The sequence below is a fragment of the Nicotiana tomentosiformis genome, chromosome 2 (assembly GCF_000390325.3).
Source record: "Nicotiana tomentosiformis chromosome 2, ASM39032v3, whole genome shotgun sequence".
Taxonomy (NCBI): Eukaryota; Viridiplantae; Streptophyta; class Magnoliopsida; order Solanales; family Solanaceae; genus Nicotiana; species Nicotiana tomentosiformis.
Window position 1 is genome coordinate 176,396,277 of NC_090813.1, and position 22,292 is coordinate 176,418,568.

The 22,292-nt window shown below is 36.0% G+C and overlaps 2 protein-coding genes across 2 annotated transcripts; one reads left to right on the forward strand and one right to left on the reverse strand.

Annotated features, from left to right (window-relative positions):
- Nucleotides 1-3,551: 3,551 nt before the first annotated feature.
- LOC138906139 (uncharacterized) lies at nucleotides 3,552-4,352 on the reverse strand. The gene is made up of 2 exons (XM_070194662.1): nucleotides 3,942-4,352; nucleotides 3,552-3,827 (listed from the first exon to the last, which is right to left on the reverse strand). The coding sequence occupies exons 1-2, from the start codon at nucleotides 4,350-4,352 to the stop codon at nucleotides 3,552-3,554; spliced, it is 687 nt and encodes a 228-aa protein (XP_070050763.1).
- Nucleotides 4,353-13,625: 9,273 nt separating this feature from the next.
- LOC104085423 (uncharacterized) lies at nucleotides 13,626-14,231 on the forward strand. Its single transcript, XM_070194663.1, has one exon. It carries the CDS (start codon nucleotides 13,626-13,628, stop codon nucleotides 14,229-14,231), a length of 606 nt encoding a protein of 201 aa, XP_070050764.1.
- Nucleotides 14,232-22,292: the final 8,061 nt, after the last annotated feature.

A 22,292-nucleotide genomic window follows, 5' to 3' on the forward strand; every position in this document is an offset into this window, starting at 1 on the left:
CTCAGATTCAAGCCTAAGAACTTCTAAACTTACAAATTCGACAACCGATACCGAAACCAACCAAACCACGTCCGAATGACCTCAAATTTTGCACACACATCACAAATGATACTATGAACCTACTCCAACTTTCAGAATTCCATTCCGACCCCGATATCAAATTTTTCACTGCTGACCGAAATCGCCGAAATTCTAACTTTCGCCAATTCAAGCCTAATTCCACTACGGACCTCCAAATCACATTACGGACACGCTCCTAACTCCAAAATCACCTAACGAAGCTAATGGAACCATCAGAATTCAAATCCGAGGTCAATTGCTAAAAGTCAAACTTGGTCAATTCTCCAAATTTAAAGCTTCAACAATGAAATTCTTTTTTCCAATTCGATTCCGAAATACCTGCAAACTAAAACCGACGATTCACACAAGTCATAATACCTCATAGGAAGTTATTCAAGACTTCAAATAGTTTAAAGGAGCGTAAATGCTCAAAACGTCCGGTCGGGTCGTTACATCGACTTTAACACATTCTTCCTGATTGCTTTAGACCATATAAAGATCTTTGCAATTTGATTAAAAATATTTTTCGGGACTTTGAATTATGTGCGTCAGGCATTTTAAATCCCTCGGAAATTTTCATGTATATCTCATTATCAAGTGAGCCGTAAAGGTAGGATGTAACCACATCCATTAAATGCATGTCAAGCGTTTCATGGAAAATAAGACTAATGAGATAACAGAACGTTATAGCATCCATAACAGGAGAATACGTCTCTTCATAATCGACACCAGGCCTTTGTGAAAATCCTTGTGCAACAAGGCGTGTCTTATATCTTTGTACCTTATTTTCTCATTCCTTTTACATACAAAGACCTATTTATAGCCAACAGGTTTAACACCATTAGGTGTTTAGACTACAAACCCTAAAACTTCACGTTTTGCAAGTGAATCCAACTCAGATTGGATTACTTCCTGCCTTTTGGCCAATCACGTCTTGTCGATATTCTCCAACGGATTGAGGTTCAAGATCCTCATTATCTTGCATAATGCTAGATGCAACATTGTTCGCAAAGACATAATCCACAACTATATTCAATCGATTCAATTGTGTCTCAATATCGATTGGGTTTATTGATAGTTCCTTATTTTCTTGAGTCTCAGGCTCATTGATTTCCTCATGAATTTTAGGATTGGTTAAATCATGGGTTTCTTTTTTAGACTCATTCGTAGTGTCATCTTGATCATTTATTTTCTTTTTTCTAGCATTTCGATCATTAGAACCCAATGGCCTGCCACGCTTTAAGCGTGTTTTTGACTCATTAGCTATGACACTAGAAGATTGTCCAGCATGGACATCAATACGGATTGGAACATTCTCTACAGGGATATGTGATTTCGTTATCCTTTTCAGATCCGTAAAATGCGTCTGGCATTTAATTTGCTATTTTCTTCAAATGAATAATCTTTTGCACCTCTTTTTCACAAATAAAGGCATGTGGATCAAGACGAGACAATGATGGATTTTTTCACGAAATTTCCCATTTGATTTCACCAATTTCTCCCCCTAATTTTAGGGAAAATGCCTTTTCGAATCGACAATCTGCAAATCGAGTAGTGAACAAATCTCCCTTTAATGTTTCGAGATAGTGAATAATGGAGGGCGATTCAAACCCAACATATATTCCTAGCCTTCTTTGGGGACCCATCTTGCTGCGATATGGATGTGCTACGTGAACATATACTGTGTACCCAAAAATTCTTAAATGGGATATATTACGTTCATAACCCAAAACTAATTGCAACGGGAAATATTTATGATAATTTGTCGGTCTAAGATGAACTAGTATTGCAGCATACAAAATGGCATAACCCCAAACAGAAGTGGGCAATCTCGTTTTCATGAGTAACTGTCTTGCTATCAATTATAGACGTTTAATCAAAGACTCTGAAAGGCCATTTTAAGTGTGAACATGAGCTACAAGATGTTTCACTTTTATCCCAATCGATAAGCAATAATCATTAAATGCTTGGGATGAAAACTCAGCAGCATTATCATGTCGAATATACTTAACTGGATTGTCGGGAAGCTGTGCCCGTAATTGAATTATTTGTGCCATTAATTTTGCAAACGCCAGGTTGCAAGATGACAATAGGCACACATGAGACGATCTAGAAGATGCATCTATTAAGACCATAAAATATCTAAACGACCCACTAGGTGAGTAAATAAGTCCATAAATATCCCCTTGTATACGTTCCAAAAATGCAGGGGGACTCAATTCCAACCTTTGTTAGTGAAGGTCTAATAATTAACTTGCCTTGATAACAAGAAGTGCAAGAAATTTCATTATTTAAAAGGATCTTTAAGTTCTTTAATGGATGCCAATTTGAGTTTTCTATAATTCGTCTCATCATAATTGATCCAGGTAATCGATCATGCCAAAGTACAAAAGTATTCGAATTAGTAACCTTTTGGTTTACGATAGAATGTGCCTCAATTGCACTAATTCTTGTCCAATACATGCCACAAGATAATAATGGGAACTTCTCAATAACCCTTTTCTGGACAGAGACATTCTTGGTAATGATGAGATATTCGAGATTATTCTCATCTATTGTCTCAATATGAAATCCATTTCGACGGATATCTTTAAAACTCAACAAGTTCCTCTTTGACTTGGAGGAGAACATTGTATTTTCTATGATAAGTATTGTTCCCTTAGGCAGAGTTATATTAGCTCTCCAGAGCTTTCAATTAGATTACTACTACCAGAAATTGTAGTAACATCTGCCTTACACATACTTAAATGAGAAATATTTTTTCTCTTTGAATATTGTATATGTCATACATGAATAATTTAAGCAAATATTTTTATAATTGAACTTTGATCCAAGTTTGCTTTGAGAGATATCCATATTTGCTTCCCATGGGTTGCCATACAAAAAGAAGTATATGAATAAATATTAGTATTTTCAGAGAAAAGAAAAAAAAAAGAAGTTAAACCAATGATTCAATAGTGACATTTTAATTCAATTCGTAAATTCTAATTATGATACAAATAATTATGTAGCAAAAATAATACAATTATAAGTACACTACACATATGACTAATACAACTACAACAAAATTATTTATATGTATAAGTTATTTATATTTTTCTACACATTGCATGAAAAAATAATTGATCCGTGTAAGAAAAGAACATACTTAACTGCTTCTCTTTTCTTTATTCCTAACAAAAGATGTGAATTAAGGGTCAAGTAATAAAAGTTGTTCGAGAATGCTTGTAAACTTTTTCTTAAAGAGAATTAGAGTAACGGAAAGGAAAATCAAAAGCGTAAAAAGATCACTTAGACTAGGATACTAATTAATTAGATATTACCCATCGTTTATGAGATTTGTGAGATATTTAATCTTCATTTATTTTATTTTATTTTTTTCGAAAATACAAATATTTTTAAAAACTACATAAGCAGTATTATTAAGCGCAATAAAAATTACATGATGTTTATTCATTAGCTACTACGAATAGGTAAAAATAAAAATCAAACTACTCAATCATCTTAACCACGGATCTATCACCGATCAAGTGGTTTATTTTTCCATCAGGGTGCTCAAAGAAATTTACCACATCCAAGTGGGTGATGCCAAATTCATTGCCATAGACAAAATTAGCTTCAGGGCCTTTATTCTTTAGAGATGCTTGATAAAGCTCAACCAAATATTTTGGTATACGACAAATATTTGCCCAGTGCCCTTTTCTACCGCAGCGATAGCATTCAGTTTCTGAACCCTTTGCCTTTGGCTTTTCATCTTTTCCTTTCCACTTTTGGAAGTTATTTTTCTTTGGGGAATGATTAACACTAGGAAATTTTCTTCCTTAGCCACGGCCACGAACATGGCCACAATCTTTTCCACGCTTAGTATAATGGAAATATACCTCATCTACTTTAGGCATTGGTGTAGACCCAGTGGGTCGATTTCTGTGATTTCTCATAAGCAAGTTGTTGATTCGTTTAGCCACAAGGAGAAGAGAAATCAACTCAGAGTACTTCTTGAAACCTTTCTCTCGGTACTGCTGTTGCAAGACCATATTGGAGGCGTAAAATATTGTGAACGTTTTTTCAAGCATATCATAGTCAGTGATATTATCTCCACATAGTTTCAATTTAGAAGTAATTTTGAACATCACATAATTATATTCAGAAACAGACTTAAAGTCTTGAAGCCTCAGATGAGCCCAATCATATCGTGCTTGTGGAAGAGTGACCAATTTTAAGTTGTCATAACTTTTCTTTAAGCCATTCCACAAAACAAGTGGATCTTTGACTGTAAAATATTCTATTTTCATCACTTCATCAAGGTGATGGCACAAGAAAATCAAGGCCTTAGCACAGTCTTGGGTAGATACTTTATTGCTATCTTAAATGGCGTATCCAAGACCTATTGCATCTAAATGGATTTCAGCATCCAACACCCATGTCATATAGTTCTTTCCCGAAATTTCAAGGGCAACAAATTTTCTTTTCATAATATCAGTCATAATTAAAAGAGGAGAAAAATTATACATTAGTCTTCTCAAGGAGTTTCTTGAGACGGTAGAGTCTCGTACTGATAACGTGTTATGAAATAAAAGTAATTTAGTAAAACATGAATAAGAAATGGAGATAGAGAGAAGGAAGAGATTTTATTTCTTCTTCAATTGTGTGTTCTTTCCATCTATTATAATGTCTTTATATATGCATGAAAAATGAAGAAATATATCATTAAATATATCATTAAGCATTTGAGAGCAAGATCATGGAGGAAGATATACCTCCACCATAATTTCTTATAACAATGTTGGGGTTTTCTCCGCAAATGATTTTCCTTATAAACTGAAGCAAATCCTATTTATAAAAAAGAAAGAAAGATAGTGAATAAGATATTCAAAAGCGCCATAAGAAAAGGACTGGAAAATGAATTGGGAAATTGAATCAGTGTTCGCTTCTCAGAAACATAAAGCAATGAACTCTTAACACCACTAGGGTGGAAGTCAGTTGGTTCGATTCGGTTTTCATGAAATTTGGTTCGATTTTATCGGTTTTTGATTTTTTATTTGATACACCAATAACCGAATCGAAATTAGTTCGGTTTCTATGATTTTTGCTAGTTCGGTTCGGTTGGTTTTCGGTTCAATTCGGGCGGTTTAAACTTGCGATATTAGGCTTTTTCTTCGATTTTTTTTACTAAAAGTAATTTTTAAAATTTAACTTTTTCTACAATTGACTTATTTAATTAAAATAGCAGCAGCGATTTAATAAAACTCCATAACTGGGTGACTAAGATCTTATACTAAGCAATGAACAAAAATATAATATATAGAATCAACAATAAAATATCAATTAATATGCCTTTTATGCCAAATCACTTACAAACAATGGCTAAGAAAAAACCTAAAAAAAAAAAATGCTTTAACACCTATTGATTCAACCAAAACAAAGGTATATGAAAAGAAGATTAAGCAAGGAAAGATTATCTTACACAACTAAAAATAAATAGTGTTTAATTTACATTGGTTTAAACTAACATTGGTTTAAACTAACAAATGAACAGAATGCTTTCCTTTTCCTATTCTTCTCCCTTCCCAATTATTTTTTCTCTAATACTTCCATTCTATCTTCAAGAATGCTTTAAATTAGTTTGTTACACAAATTAGTTTTCTTAGTCATATTTCCATAAAGAACATCAAGATTCCATAAAATACAAACAAGAGAAAGAATAAAAAATAAAAAGGTGGACCGAATTGACCGTGATTTGTAATAGGAAAATAAAATTTGGTTTTCGAAAATAGTGTTTTGGGCTGCAATATTTAGAGTCTGGGTAAGCAAATTTGGCTTGAGACAATAAGGTGAGGGGGAGGCCAAAACCGAAAACCGATCGAAAAACCGAACTGTAACAATCAAAATTATCGGTTCGGACGGTTTTTTCGGTTCGATCGATATTATGCCCATCCCTAAACAACACCATTGACTATGGGCGACAAGCTCTGGCAACATGTTATAAAATATACTCTGTTTGTTCCAATTTATGTAAACCTATTTTCTTTTTAGTTCATATAAAAAAGAATGATACATTTGCATATTTGAAAATAATTTACCTTTACGCAATGATTTATAGCCACACAAAATATATGTATCTCATTTTACATCACAAGTTCAAAAATCTTTTTTTTTCTTTCTTACATTTCATGTTCAATCAAATGAGTTCACATAAATTTAAACGGAGGGAAGGAGTAGTTAATAATCATTATTGAGGTGTATAAACAATTTTGGTCAAGCCATGAATCTCTAAATTGATGAATGCACTTTTCCCTCTTAATTAATTAATATTTGGGCAAAAATATTAATATATTGGCATGAGGATTGTTGTTGTCCCATGAATCTATTTGGCGTAGTTCCAAAGATTTGCCACAATGAGATACAATATATACTTAACCAACTTGCATTTTGATACTAGATATAAGAAGACCCCACCACTTGCCTCAGAAATGATAACTCAAATCACATTTTTTAACATCCGACCATGTGAAGAGCACATGTATATAAGATAAATTTGATAATACAATAGGGTTGTAATGATAACATCTAGGCTACTAATTATCATAATTAGAGTAACATTGTACGGCTCAAACTCAGAGGCGGAGGTAAAGTATTAGGTTTGGATTCGGCTGAACCCAATAATTTTTGGTTAAATCATGTATTTATATTAAAAAATTTATCAAATAAGTAAAATATCTAATCGCGAACGTAGTAACTAAGACGAAGTATGAATCTAGGTGACTAGTTTAGAATCAATAAACTTGAAATCCCGTTGCGCCGCTGCTCAAACTTCAAACTCTAATATCTATTCATCCTAGAGTGATTAACGAATGTTTAACTTGGAAGTTTGGTTCCAAGAATTCAAAAATGGCTCGATTGACAAGTGACATCGTTACATGTCATATCAAAGTCACGACCATTTTCATCTTGACTTGTCGCACTTGGGATATTTGAAGAAAGTTGTACTTAAGGATCCGAAGGATGTTCCAAGAGTGTATTTGACTGTTCATTCCCTTTCATAATGAAAAATTCTAGTATTTGTTATTGCCTTTAGGTTTGGTCATACCTTGTTAATTTTTGTGTAGTTGTTTTCTTTCTGTTATTTGTGTATTATAGTGTGTTAATTAATTAACTACGGATATTCCATAATAATAGCCACTAGCCACTATATTAGTCAATACTATTTGTATTGAATACTAAAACTAATGCCCCGTGTTGAATAAACTTACTTTTTGAAAGTCAGATAAAAATTGATTTGATTATTATTTTCAAAGATATTTTTTATTTAAACATTCTGAGTTACTGTCCTTAAAAAATACCCCTTAATATGTTAAAAAAATTTAAAACAAAAATTAAGAATAAAACAGTTATTAGAAAGCAAACAATGTAAGAATTAGATGTATAAGTTCAGAGATAGCAATAACCCGGAGCATGTGCAACTGTATAGCGCGACTAAAGATGCTTACGTTCAGATTTTGTCACGATCCAAAATCTATAGCAGGTGTCATGATAACACTTAGTTTCTAAGACTAGATAAGCCGATTACAATTATATTTCGAGCCATTTTTTTAAAGCATATAATTTAATACAAATGTCGAAACCAACAACGAAAATAATTATAACAACCTCCTAAGACTGGTAATACTAAGTCACGAACTCTAACTGAACACATGGAATGCTCTCAAGGATCGAATATACAATACTGTTCGAATAAGAGTTGACAGAACAATATAACGGAAAGACTCCAAGGGATTGCGACGACCAAGCAGCTCTACCTTGAGTCCTTGCGATCAACACCCTAACTCTGCCCGAGTCCGATATCTCTAATACCTGGCTCTGCACAAAAACATGCAGAAGTGTAGTATAAGTACACCACAGTCGATAACCAGTAAGTATTAAGACTAACCTCGGTGGAGTAGTGACGAGGTATAGTCAAGACACTCACTAGTCAAATAACTTGTGCAATATAGCATACAAAAAAAATAAAAAACAAATAGGAGTGATGGAAACAATAATCAACTTGTAACATAAACAGCAAGACAACAAGAACACCATAAATATTGCTCAAACGAATAATAAACATAAGTACAACCAATTAATCAAGTCCTTCGAAGTATACATCTTTTATCTATAAGTTGTTCAATTAAAAATCTTTAAAATGCAATCCGTATAATTAAATATACTCCGAATATACTTCCTTCAAATAAATATCTTACGAATATAATTCTTTCAAGTAACTATCTTTCAAATATAATTCTTTCAAGTAACTATCTTTTGAATATAATTCTTTCAAGTAAAAGTCACCATGTGACACCTCATTTAACTTTTCCCGTGTGAGAAATATATTCAACATATCACATCAAATGGCAAGGTAATTCTTGCAATATATATATATATATATATATATATATATATATATATATATATGGCACAGCAACACCCTTCGTGCATTTATCTATTTCCCATCGTGCATACATATAACAATACCAATTAGGTGGGATAAATGCTAATAACAATACAATAAATAAAGTGGGAAGCACACATGAAACAACAACGACTACAAGTCATATAAAAAATATAGATGCACAATAACAACTCAAGATAAAGGCATGAATATATACACAACGAAAAAGATATCACAATATAATGTATGTCTCTTGTCTTCGCCTGCACGGAAATACCCTTCGTGCCATGAACATATGATAATATAAAAATAATGGCACGACATCACCCTTCATGCTTTACACTCTCAAATGGCACGACATCACCCTTCGTGCTTTACACTCTCAAATGGCACGACATCACCCTTCGTGCTTTACACTCTCAAATGGTACGACATCACCCTTCGTACTTTACACTCTCAAATGGCACGACATCACCCTTCGTGCTTTACACTCTTTCTTACCAAGAACATGTATATTATTAACAAGCAAGGTAGGAAGCATAAATAACATCAAGGAGAGTGTTTAAATGACAACACAATACAAAATTTGCCCACCTGCCACAACCAACTCCAAAGATACAACAAAATCAATTAATTTCAAAGCAAACAGCCTAGGGCTCCACACAACGTATAAAGCCTCAAAAACAACAACAGATATGGAAAAGTAACTCAGCATAGGACAACACCTTCTTTAATCCAAATTTTGATAAATATATTAACGCCTCTTTTTAAGCTTATTTAATTAATTATTTGCAGATGAAAAATCCATAATGAAATAAATTCCAAGAAATATCAAATCAACAAACACGCAGAATTCACATAAAATCCAAGTGGCAATCACCCTAAATTATCATATAAAATACAAACTCGACAAACAAGGAATGCGGCATGACAAATAAAGGATTTACTATGTTCCAATAATTTTCAATTACATAAGGGCGTTTACGAATTTCAACCGATATAGTTTGCACATAAAAACCAAGTACGTACTCGTCACTTCGCGTACATGGTTTTCAATTACACAGTTTTCACATAAGACTCAATGCCTAAGAGGTATTTCTCCCGCTCAAGGTTAGGCAAGATACTTACCTCAAACCGTGAAAGTTTTTAATCCGCTGTGCCTTTGCCTCGTGAATTGGCCTCCGAAATCCTTGTATATAGTCACAATTAATTCGATTCAGTCAATACAAATTATTGAAATTAATTCTATATGAAAATACTAATTTTACAACAAAAATCCGAAATTTAATTCAAAAATCGCCTGTGGAGCCCACATCTCGGAACCCGACAAAAGTTACAAAATATGAACGACCATTCAACCACGAGTCCAACCATACAAATTTTACCAAATTCCGACCTCAACTCGACCCTCAAATCTTCAAATTAAACCAAGAGAATTTTTATAATTTTCCAACTTAAATCACCAATTAAATATTAAAAACAACCATGAATTCGGATAATTTTACCAATATTAAGTTAAAAACAATTACCCCGATGTTTCCCTTGAAAATCTCCCGAAAATCTCCTAAAGAATCGCTTCAATCTGAGCTTCATTGCTCCAAATATGTTAAAATGGCCGAAACCTCGAAATATATCTTCTGTCCAGACATTTACTCTTCGCGATAGCGGAAAATACTTCGCGACCACGAAGCACAAAATTTTTCAGCTCAAAATTTGCTCTTTTCGACCGTGGAAAACCAATCGCGATCGCGAAGCACAAACTCCCCAACTCTTCGAGATAACCTCTAGTATAATGGTCATAACCTTTTGTACAAAACTCCAAATAACAAATGGTTTGACTTTTTAAAAATTAGATATCAAGAACTACAACTCTTATGTTTTTCTCATCTCTTAGTTCCTTATACATTTCTAGATATAAGCTTCCAAAATTAGCCCTGTGCAGCATCAATTTCTTCTTCGCGATTTTCAAACTCTTCCCAGATAGTCTGTAGTATATCCATCATAACCTTTTGTACACAACTCCAAATGCAAAACAGTTTCATTTTATGAAAACTAGACACAAAGGGCTACAACTTTTATTTTTGGATCATCTCCAAATTCTTTATAGATTGCGAGACATAATCTTCCAAAGTCAGGTTAGGGAAGTAGAAACTTTCTCTACGCGATCGCGAAAAGGCTTCCACGATCGCGATTCACAGTGTCCAAACAACAAAATTGCTCTTCGCGATCGCGATCGTTTGTCCGTGATCGCGATGCATACCTCCGTGGCAAAAAATCATCAACTAAAAATGGCCTAGAAATAGTCCGAAACCACCCCGAAACTCACCAGAGCCCATTGGGACCCCGTCCGAAGATGACAACAAGTCGCAAAACATATTACGGACCAACTCGAGACCTCAAATCATATATAACAACATCGAAACGACGAATTGCACCTCAATTCAAACTTAATGAAACTAAGAAATTTCAACTTCTACATTCGATGCTGAAACCTATCAAATCAAGTCCGATTGACCTCAAATTTTGCACACAAGTCATAAATGACATAACTGACATATTCCAATTTTCAAAATCGGATTCCGACCCCGATATCAAAAAGTCAACTCCGCGGTCAAACTTCCAAACCTTCAATTTCTTATTTTCGCTATTTCAAGTCAAATTCAACTACGGACTTCAAAATAAATACCCATACACACTCCTAAGTCCGAAATCACATACGGAGTTATTGGGACCATCAAAATTCCATTTTGGAGTCTTTTGCTCAAAAGTCAACTATCCGGTCAACTCTTTTCTTTTAAACTTCTTAAATAAGAATTGTTCTTCCAATTTGATCCCGAATCATCCGAAAACCAAACTCGACCACACACAAAAGTCATAATACGCATTACGAAGCTGCTCGAGATCTTAAGTAGCTGAATGAGGCATAAATTATTAAAACGACAAGTCGGGCCGTTACAAATTTCTAAGAAGCAAGATATATATTGGCGCCAACGTGCAAAGCAATACTGGTTACGCGATGGTGATCTTAATACACGCTACTTTCTAGTAGTGCAAGGAGAAGGAAAGACTCACCGGTGCACCTGAAGGATAATGATGGACAGTGGGTTGGATGGAATAACGAACCTAAAGATCTGATTGTCACCTTCTATACGAATCTGTTTTCGTCCAATCAAGGGAGTATGCACGAGATTCTGGAGATGGTTGAAAGTGGAGTTAAGGAAGAACATAATATCGAGCTTAAAAGGCCATTTACTAGGGAGGAAGTTAAGGCAGCAACCTTCGATATGCACCCTGATAAGGCACCGGGACCGGATGGATTGAATCCGGGGTTCTATCGCTCGTTTTGGTCTATCGTGGGCTAAGATATTAGTGACGCAGTTCTAGCAACTCTTAACCACAATATGCTAGCTCCGGGAGGAAATCTCACTAATATTATCTTAATTCCAAAGAAGAAGATTCCTGAAAACATCACAGATTTGCGCCCTATATCCTTATGTAATGTGATTGACAGGATCGCGTACAAAACCATGGCCAATCGAATGAGAAAGTTTATGAATGTAGTGATTACGGAGGTCCAAAGTGCCTTTATCCCAGGAAGATTTATTTCGGACAATGCGATGATTTCTTTTGAAACAATGCACTCTTTGAAACACAAAACACAGAGGGAAAAAAAGGCTACGTGGCTTTAAAAACTGATATGAGCATGGCGTATGATAGAGTTGAATGGGAATTTTTAAGGCAGATGCTATTGAAATTGGGTTTTTGCGAAGAATGGGTCCTGAAGCTAATGGCTATGGTTACTACTGTTAGATATCAATTCTCTCATGGAGGTACAATATTTGGACAATTCATACCAAGTAGAGGTTTACGGCAAGGTGACCCATTGTTTCCATATCTATTCCTTGTAGTAGCGGAGGGGTTCTCTGCGATGCTTAGAACTTATGATCGACGAGGTTTACTTCATGGTATCAAGGTGACTCCTCGGGCACCATCTGTTTCACACCTCTTTTTTGCAGACGGCACCTTGTACTTTTTTCGGGCAGAGATTGGCGAGGCAAATATCATTAAACACTACCTTGATAGCTAACAGAAGGCTTCTGGACAACATGTCAATTTGCAAAAATCCGATTTATACTTCGGAATACATCGGAATATATGAAGACTGCGGTAAAAGATGCGCTTGGAGTGAAAGAGATTGCTACCCCGGGCAAATATCTCGGATTACCATCCATTGCGGGTAGAAAAAAGGAGGACATCTTCCAATATGTACTAGATAAAGTCTAGGAAAAATTGCAAAGTTGGAAGCAAAAATACCTCTCTAGAGCTGATAAGGAGATCCTACTGAAAACAGTGGTGCAAGCCATCCCAAATTATGTTATGATGCTATTTCTTCTCCCAACAAGCACATGTGACTTAATCGAGAAAGCAATGAATGAGTTTTGGTGGCGGGGAAAAGGTGGTGACACTGGAGGAATGAGATGGATGGTGTGGAAAGGGCTATGTAGACATAAAGAAGACGGGGGATTGGCATTTCGAGAGGTGCAGAATTTTAATTTGGCTATGCTAGCAAAAACGACATGGAGTTTGTTGATACGACCGGAGGCGCTAGTGAGCCGAATATATCAAGCTCGATACTTCCTTACAGGAGATTTGCTTACAGCAACAGTGGGAAATAACCCAAGTTATGTTTGGCGCTCATTATGCGCGGGGTTACAGGTCTTACAAGGGGGCTGTATGAGGCGAATAGGAGATGGAGATACAACAAAAATATTCCACACTCCATGGCTACCATCCGAGCATCTGCAAGTTATTCAAAGTGTGCCATAATGGGATGGAAGAGATGGTCGTGTCGGAGTTAATATGTAAGGAGACTCGAACATGGAGCGAAGTGAAGCTTGAGACAATGTTTAATGCACAGGAGATTGAACTAATACAAAAAATACCACTAAGCTCGAATTCACAGCCGAATAAATGGATGTGGTTGTTCGATCCAAAGGGCATGTATACAGTCCGTGGAGGTCACACGAGACTTTATGATCAAGCCGGACATGAAATTGAGGCAAGTCGCCGATGACTTTGGCAATCATTGTGGCAGCTGCGAACCCCACCAAAGATTAAAAAAAACTTTATGTGGAGAACGATGAACAACGTGCTCCCAACATGTGAGAACTTGACCAGACGACATGTGATGAATAATGCAACTTGTCTATTGTGCTGGCAGCACCCTGAAAACATCGAGCACTGCCTCCTTAATTGCACCATGGCAAAGGCGTGCTGGCTGCAATCTCACGTGGGATGGACAGAAACAATATTGAATATGGAGCAGTGGTTTAACAAGCTTAATCATACATTGAACAAGAATGAGATTGAAGAAGCAATCATGATATACTGGGAGATTTGGAACTATAGAAATGGTGTAATCTGGAACCAAAGAACGAGTACAGTGGATCGCATACTGGATAACGCTATTAGTTTCATCAATGAATGGCGCCAATTACGCACACCATATGGTTCACATTGGCAGGATAACGAGGAGAATCGAAAGTGGAAACCCCCAGATGATTTGGCACTCAAGTGCAATATTGATGCATCCTTCGACCTTGCAACTGGTGAAGCTGGAGCAGGGATGGTTGTTCGGGATAGGCACGGTGAGTTCTTGAGAGGTAGATTGACATATATAAGGGAAACATTCAGTCCAATGATGGCAGAGGCGTTGGCGGTAAAGGAAGCTCTGATTTATGAATAAATCAAACATGATAAGAGAAACAGTTGATTCACAAAAATTGAATTGAAATAGAAATAGAAAAGTCAACTCATTATAAACAGAAAAAAGAACAGATATACGTGAAGGAGAAAAACAAAACGAGGTGATTGGGAATGCACTAATTAACGCTCGAACTATTTTATTTTTAGTCCGTGCAAAAAAAAAAAAATGATATTTTTTTTTATTTGGAAATAATTTATCATTATGCAATGATTTATGATCAAACAACTTATATGTGTCTCATTTTACACCACAAGTTCAAAAGTCTTCTATCTTTTCTTAAACTTCGTGCCCGGTCAAATGAGTTCACATCAATCAAAACAGATGGAGTATAAGATTAAAACTATTGTAATTCCTCACTTATTTGAACAACTTTCACTAGATCCAAAAAAAATACTCTTATTAATAAAATTATATAATATATATATATATATATATAATATTAATATTTGTAAATTTTGGGGTCTTAAATTTCATGGGGCCTAAAGCCACCACTTCACTACTCTTACCATCTAGTCGGCTCTCAATTTTAGCTCAAAACACGACGGAAATAAAATATATAATCTAATTCCTTTTAAATTATGTATGGAATTAGAATGCTTGTTATTGTAATCTTAATGTATTCAAACGCTATTATAATAGTGAAATTCCATATTGGTTTTCTCGAACTTGAATTTAATCCTTTTAAGTGTGTGTGTATATATATATATATATATATATATATATATATATATATATATATATATATATATATATATATATTGTCTCAATATTAACAAATTTTAAAAAAAATTAAAATTAATAAAATCATAGCTTATATTACATGGAATGAATATATATTGAGAAGAAATGTTAGAAAAAAGTGATTAAAAACAGTAATAACTTTGTATATCGAAAAGTTAGAAGAATAACTTCAAATAAAAGAATATATATATATTTTGTTAATTAGATTTAATGGCTTAAGGCCTTTTAGTAAAGCTTGGCTTTAGGCCTTAGTATGGATTAAGCCGCCATGGTAACTAAAATGATGTATTAGTTACAAGAACACTTGTAGGAAGGCCAGAAGAGCAGTAGCAATTTTAAGCTTGCTGTTAAAGTATAAAGAAGTTACGATAGAATTTGTAGTTTAGCTTGACAAGTTTTAAGAAGCTTTTCGGGAGAAGGTCCAAGTATATTCTAACGTATGCAATTTTTTTAATATTTATCCTCCATTTAGCTTTTGGTTCATGAAAGCCTTAACAATTACTTTTCGTCTCGAATTTGGCTGATAAGGTGGAAGCCACCTAGGAATATATCTGGACACTTTCATTTAATCAAAAGTATATTTGGACCTTTTTACTCGTACAACAGCATATTTTAAATTATTGCAAAAAGTATAGATAAATCATTTTAATAGTTTTGGGATAAAGTTTGATAGTTCACGTGACTCCACCGTGGCCAAGTAAGACAACCGTTAGAAGGAGGAACAAATAGGAAAAAAGAGGATAACCGTGCAAACTTTCATAAACCAAAAAGTAAACTGAGGATTATGGCTGTCGAACGGGACGGGACGAGCCGATATTTAGTCGGGATAGGATGACATTTAGCCGGGACTATGGCGGGACGGGACGAGACGGTTTTGCGGGCCTTAAGTGGGCTGTTTTTTTTAAAATAATAATTATTTAAACATTAAGTTTGGCAACGGCTAGTTTTTTTGACAATATCTAAATTTTTAAAGTTTGCAACTGCTACTTTTTTGACTTATTTAATAAACTTAAAAGTTAAAACGAAAATTAGGAAATCAAGTAAAGAATTATAAAATATTAAAATAAAATACTTGTAATGAAATATTCTAGTAATTATAATAGAGTTATAATTTATTTAATATAATTTCAAGCCATTAAGTAATTAAGTAAGAGTGTAAGACAATTCATAAAAAAAATCAAAGGGGAGGAGGGGTTGGAAAAATGAAGTTTCATCAACATGAGTCATTTCATCTATATGTTTTCTAATTCTAGAAAAAGGATTAGGATTAGGACTAGGATTACTATTACTTTCACCTTTAATACTTTTTTTACTACTTTTTTTAAATACGCCAAATATATTTTTAGGTGCCATAATTTAAATACGAAATTAAATTTAAAAAGTTAACACAAAAATTACACACAAATGAAATACGAAAATAGAACACGTAAAGTAAACATGATAAGCAAAAATTATATGGTCGTTTTTGGCCGTTGGAAACGGCTATATTTGCAGTTGTGGCCGTTGCCCAACGACTATATTTCAAAAAAAAAAAATTAAAAAAACAAGCGGGATAAACGGGACGAAACGGTAGGCCCGTCCTATCCCGTGTACTGTTAATTATGAGCCCATCTTATTTAGAATTAAGTGGGTCGGGCCGGGATGGCCCATACCGTTGGACAGCCATACTGAGGACTAAGCCATGACGTTTGCGCTTTTTTTTTTTTTGTTTTTTTTTTAATTGAAACAACCATCATCTTAACTATTCAAATCAAACTGTAAAGTATCTACCATAAGGGATAGATGGCTAGCATTCCACTCCATCGAGCCTGACATAGAATCAGCCACTCGTGCTAATGCATGAGCAACCTGATTCGCACACCTTGGAACAACAGACAAAGACAAAAACTGAAAACCTTTTAAGAGGTTTTTACAATCAGAAATCACTTCAGATAAATACGAGTAAATATCTTCGTCCTTCTCCAATGCATTCTTCACAAGTATATCCATTTCGAGCTCTATCTTGGTTTCTTCGTAGTGAACCTTCAACCAAAATTTACTTTCCATTAATACATAGTTGGGGTTACATATGACCCCCCGGCTATACAATTAGATTTTTTTTCTTATTGACTAAAATATCTATATTATATTAAAAGGAAGGTAGTGAAGGATGAGGTTAAGCCAAGTGGCGTATTGAGAATGTCATGACCCGAAATCTCAACCACGGGGACGTGATGGCGCCTAACATCCACTTGCTAGCCAAATCAACATTAGCTAAAGAATTAACCAAATTTTAACAGTTTAAAAGCAGAATATTAATATAACTGATAAACTCTTAAACACATGAAACAAACACATAAGTAACACAGACTATACTAATCCCAGAAATCCGAAGTCACAAGTACATGAGCGACTAGAATAATACAAATATGGTCTGAAATGAAATACAATTGTCACAAACAAGATAAACAGTAAAATAAGATAGAAGGGGACTTTAGGGACTGCGAACGTCGTGCACCTCTACCTCAAGTCCCCTGAATAAATCGGACCCGAGATATATATCTTCGCTATGCGCTGCTAGGACCAACACCGGGATCTGCACAAGAAGTGTAGAAGTGTAGTATGAGTACAACCGACCCCATGTACACTGTAAGTGTCGAGCCTAACCTCGACGAAGTCGTGACGAGGCTATGACAAGACACTCACTATAAACCTGTACGAATAATAATAAAAGACAACAAAAGTATAGAGAAAAGCAAATAACTCATAAAAGCGGGACCTGAAGGTCAACTAATAGAGGGGCCCAGAATAACAACGTCTCATAACCTTACATCAAAGTACGAAAATAGAACACCACAGCTACAAATAGATACAACACACCATATCCCGTTGCGGCGTACAACCCGATCCTTATATCATTTCAATATCTGTTGCGGCGTGCAACCCGATCCTAATATCATATCAATCTCTGTTGCAGCGTGCAACCTGTTCCTATTATCAATTCATTTCAATATTGTTGCGGTGTGCAACCCGTTCCTAATATCAACTTATTAACATGAACAACTCACAACCAAATTACGTAATCTCAACACAAGAAGGAACTAAAGAGTATAGAACGTCAAGGATCTACCAGTACAAATAGAGAATAACCAATACCTCATATTCACAACCCTCGACAATTCAATAATACAAGAATAGATAAAGGACTCACACAATCGGATTATAACATAAATAGGTGCAACAAGTAATGTAAAAATAATAAAGGAAAGTAAAGACATGAGACAATGAAGATATACAATTAATACATGTAGGAACATATAGCGGGAAAGCAGATATTGAGAGAGAAATGAATAAATCGAAACAAGTAATAATTAAAAAATAAATAGCAAATAAGGCATGAATAACAAGTAAGTACATGTAGCAATCAAAGTATGTAACGAGATATAACATGGAATAAATAACGACATAAAGGTAAATAGTCCCACCCGCATGCTTTACCCATGACAATACATATACACTCGTTACCTCGCATATATGCCGTCCCTACACATAGTTCACCTAATAAATAGACCAAACAAGTCTTAATTCCCTCAAGTTAAAGTTAAACATCTCTTCCCGCAACCAAATCAACAATCAATCACGGCCTTGCCTTTTGAACAAGCCTTCAAACCAACAGAATCTAGCCAATTATCAATCACGCAATCCAATATAAGCTTTAGAAACTACCAATGAATAAAAAAAGGTTCAATCTTTGGCTAAATTAAAAAAGTCAATAAAAGTCAACCCCGAGCTCGCTTGGTCAAAATCTAAGATTCGGACCGAATCTCGATTACACATTTACTCATGTTCCTGGTTATGTGATTTATTTCGAAATCCAACCTCAATTTGAGGTCTAAATCTCAATTTTATAAAATCGCTAAATTCTACCCAAAATCTCGAATTTCTACCTTGAAATTCATAGATTTAAACTTAGAAATTCATGAAAAGTAATTGAAATTGATTGAAAACTAATTAAAGTTGCTTACCAATGAATTTGGGAAGAAAAAACTCTCAAGAAATCGCCTCTATGGAGTCTAGGGGTTGAAAAATAGTGTAAAATTTCCTAACTCTCGACTTTCCCATCTTTTACCCAACTGTAAGTATTGCAATTGCAAACACTTGTATGCAATTGCAACAATTGCAAATGCAAAACACTGGTCGCAAATGCAAACAGTGCCCCCAACCTGCATAAGTCACAAATGCGACAAAAATATTGCATTTGCGAGGCCCCCTTCCATTGCATATGCAGTCAAAGGTTCACATTTGTGAATCTGTCTATTCTAGTTCCCAATCGCAAAAGCGTCAAATGCATCGCAAAAGCAATACACACCTATCCGCAATTGCGAATATTTCTTTGCAAATGCCAAGATTGCCCTACGCAGCCCATTATTGCAAATGAGAGCTCGACTTTGCAAAAGCGGATTTCGCATTTGCTAACAGGTCCTTCGCAAATGCGAGACCTGCAGTTCAACACCAGTAACTAAACCACACCAGCTATTCCGAATCAATCCACAATGCCTCCGAAACTTACCCGAGCCCCTCGGGATCCAAATCGAACATACAAACAAGTGTAATAGTATCATACAAACTTGGTCGCTACCTCAAATAATCAAAATAACATCAAATAACTCACTTTCATAATCTTTCACGTAATGCGCCAAAATGCTCTCGGATCACCCTGGACCCCAACCAAACGAGCGTACAAGTCCAAAACTATTATATGAACCTATCGGAATTGTCAAAATAACTATCCAAGGTTGTTTACCAAAAATGTTGATCGTGGTCAACTCTAACCTCATTTTAAGTCAAAAATCACATTTTCTTCAAATTGTTACGTAAATTCTTTCTGAAAAATGACACCGACTATGCACGCAAACCAATAAACATCAAATAAATTATGGGAGGTCTCGGAACACAAAAACTAGGACTAGTTCTCAAAACGACCTATGGGTCATCACATTCTCCACCTCTAAAAGAAATGTTTGTCCTCGAACGGACATAGAAAAGTACTTGGACAGTAAAAATATGGGGGTATCTACTCCACATATCGGACTCAGACTACCACGTAGTCTCCTCAATCGGCTGACCTCTACCTTGCACTTTCATAGAAGGAAAACTCTTAGATCTCAACTTTCGAACCTACCGGTCTAAAATAGCCACCGGTTCTTCCTCATAGGCCAAATTTCATCAAGTTGCACCGTGCTGAAGCCCAAAATATGTGATCTATCCTCATGGTACTTTCGAAGCATATAAACATAAAATATCAAATGTACCCCTGCTAGTCTAGGAGGCAATGCAAGCCTATGATCAACCTCCCCAACTCTCTCCAAAATCTTGAACGGGCCAATAAACCTCAAGGTCAACTTTCCCGTCTTCCCAAATCGCATTACACCCTTATAGGCGACACTCGGAGAAGAACTTACTCACCATCCATGTAAGCCACATCTCGAACCTTCCAATCCGCATAACTTTTCTGCCTAGACTGAGCTATATGAAGTCATTCCTGAATCACCTTAACATTTTCCATAACAACAAGAACCAAATCAGTACCCAACAATCTAGCCTCTACGGGCTCAACCAACCAATCGGCGAACAAAATCGCCTCCCATATAAGGGCTCGTATAGAGCCAACTAGATGATCGATGATAGCTGTTATTGTAGGCGAACTCTGCTAGAGGTAAGAACTGGTCCCACTGACCCAGAAATCCATAGAGGATGCCCGCAACATATCCTCCAATATCTGAATAGTGTGCTCGGACTATCCATCGGTATAAAGATGAAATGCGGTACTCAGCTCGACCCCCGTGCCCAACTCACGCTGCACGGCTCTCCAAAAATGTGAGCTGAACTGCGTGCCTAGGCCAAAAAGGATAGAAATGGACATACAATGCATGCGGATAATCTCCCGAATGTAAATCTGATCCAACCGGTCTGAAGAATAGGAAGTCATCACCGGAACGAAGTGTGCGGACTTAGTCAACCCGTCCATAACACCCAGACTGCATCATATTTCCTCAAGGTCCGTGGTAAGCCTACCTCAAAATCCATAGTGATGCGCTCCCACTTCCACTCTAGTATCTCTAATCTCTGAGTCAACCCACCCGAGTTTTTGATGCTCGTACTGCACCTGTTGATAATTCAAACACTAAGGGACATAAACAACAATATCTTTATTCATTCTCTGCCACCAATAGTGGGCTTTCAAGTCACAATACATCTTCGAGACACCTGGGTGAATGAAATAGCGCGAACTGTGAGCCTCCTCAAGAATCAACTCCTTCTACCCATAAACATTTGGAACTAAAATCCGACCTTGAAGCCGCAATACACCATCATATCCAATCACAACCTCCATATTACCACCCCGCTGCATAGTGTCTTTCAATACCAAGAAGTGAGGATCATCAAATTGGCGAGCCTTGACACGCTCCAACAATGACGACTCTGCCACAACACAAGCAAGAACCCGGCTAGGCTTAGAAACATCCAACCTCACGAACTGATTGTCCAAAGCCTGAACATCCATGGCTAGTGGCCTCTCCCCTATCGGTAAATATGCCAAACTTTCCATGCTCTCAGCCTTCCTACTCAATGCATCAGCCACAACATTGGCCTTCCCCGGATGATATAATATGGTGATATAATAGTCTTTCAACAACTCTAGCCATTTTTGCTACCGCAAATTAAGGTCCTTCTGTTTTAGCAGGTGCTGGAGACTCCGATGGTCAGTATAGACCTCACATGAAATGCCGCATAGATAGTGCCTCCAAATATTTAGCAAGTGAACAATGTCTGCCAACTCTAAATCATGCAGGGGGTAATTCTTCTCATGAACTTCAACTATCGAGATGCGTAGGCAATCACCCTACCGTCATGTATCAATACCGCACCAAGTCCAATACACGATGCATCACAATACACGGTGTAAGATCTTGAACCTGTAGGCAACACCAACATCGGGGCTATAGTTAATACAGTCTTGAGCTTCTGAAATCTCAACTCACACTCGTTGGACCATCTGAAAAGAGCACCCTTCTGGGTAAACTTGGTCAATGGGGATGATATAGATGAAAACCACTCCACGAATCGGCGATAATAACCCTCCAAACCCAAGAAGCTCCAAATTTCTATAGCCGAAATAGGTCTAGGCCATTTCTGAACTGCCTCAATCTTCTTAGGATCTACCTTAATGTCCTGGGAAGATATAACATGGCCCAAAAAGGCAACCTATCCAACCAGAACTCACACTTTGAAAACTTGGCATATAATTGACGATCCTCA

Excerpts from the sequence above, each read along its gene's own strand:
- LOC138906139 (XM_070194662.1), bottom strand. The coding sequence starts at position 4,352 with ATGAAAATAGAATATTTTACAGTCAAAGATCCACTTGTTTTGTGGAAT. Across the intron at positions 3,828-3,941 it reads CAATGCCTAAAGTAGATGAG|TGGAAAGGAAAAGATGAAAA; the intron begins GTATATTTCCAT and ends AACTTCCAAAAG.
- LOC104085423 (XM_070194663.1), top strand. The coding sequence starts at position 13,626 with ATGAACAACGTGCTCCCAACATGTGAGAACTTGACCAGACGACATGTG.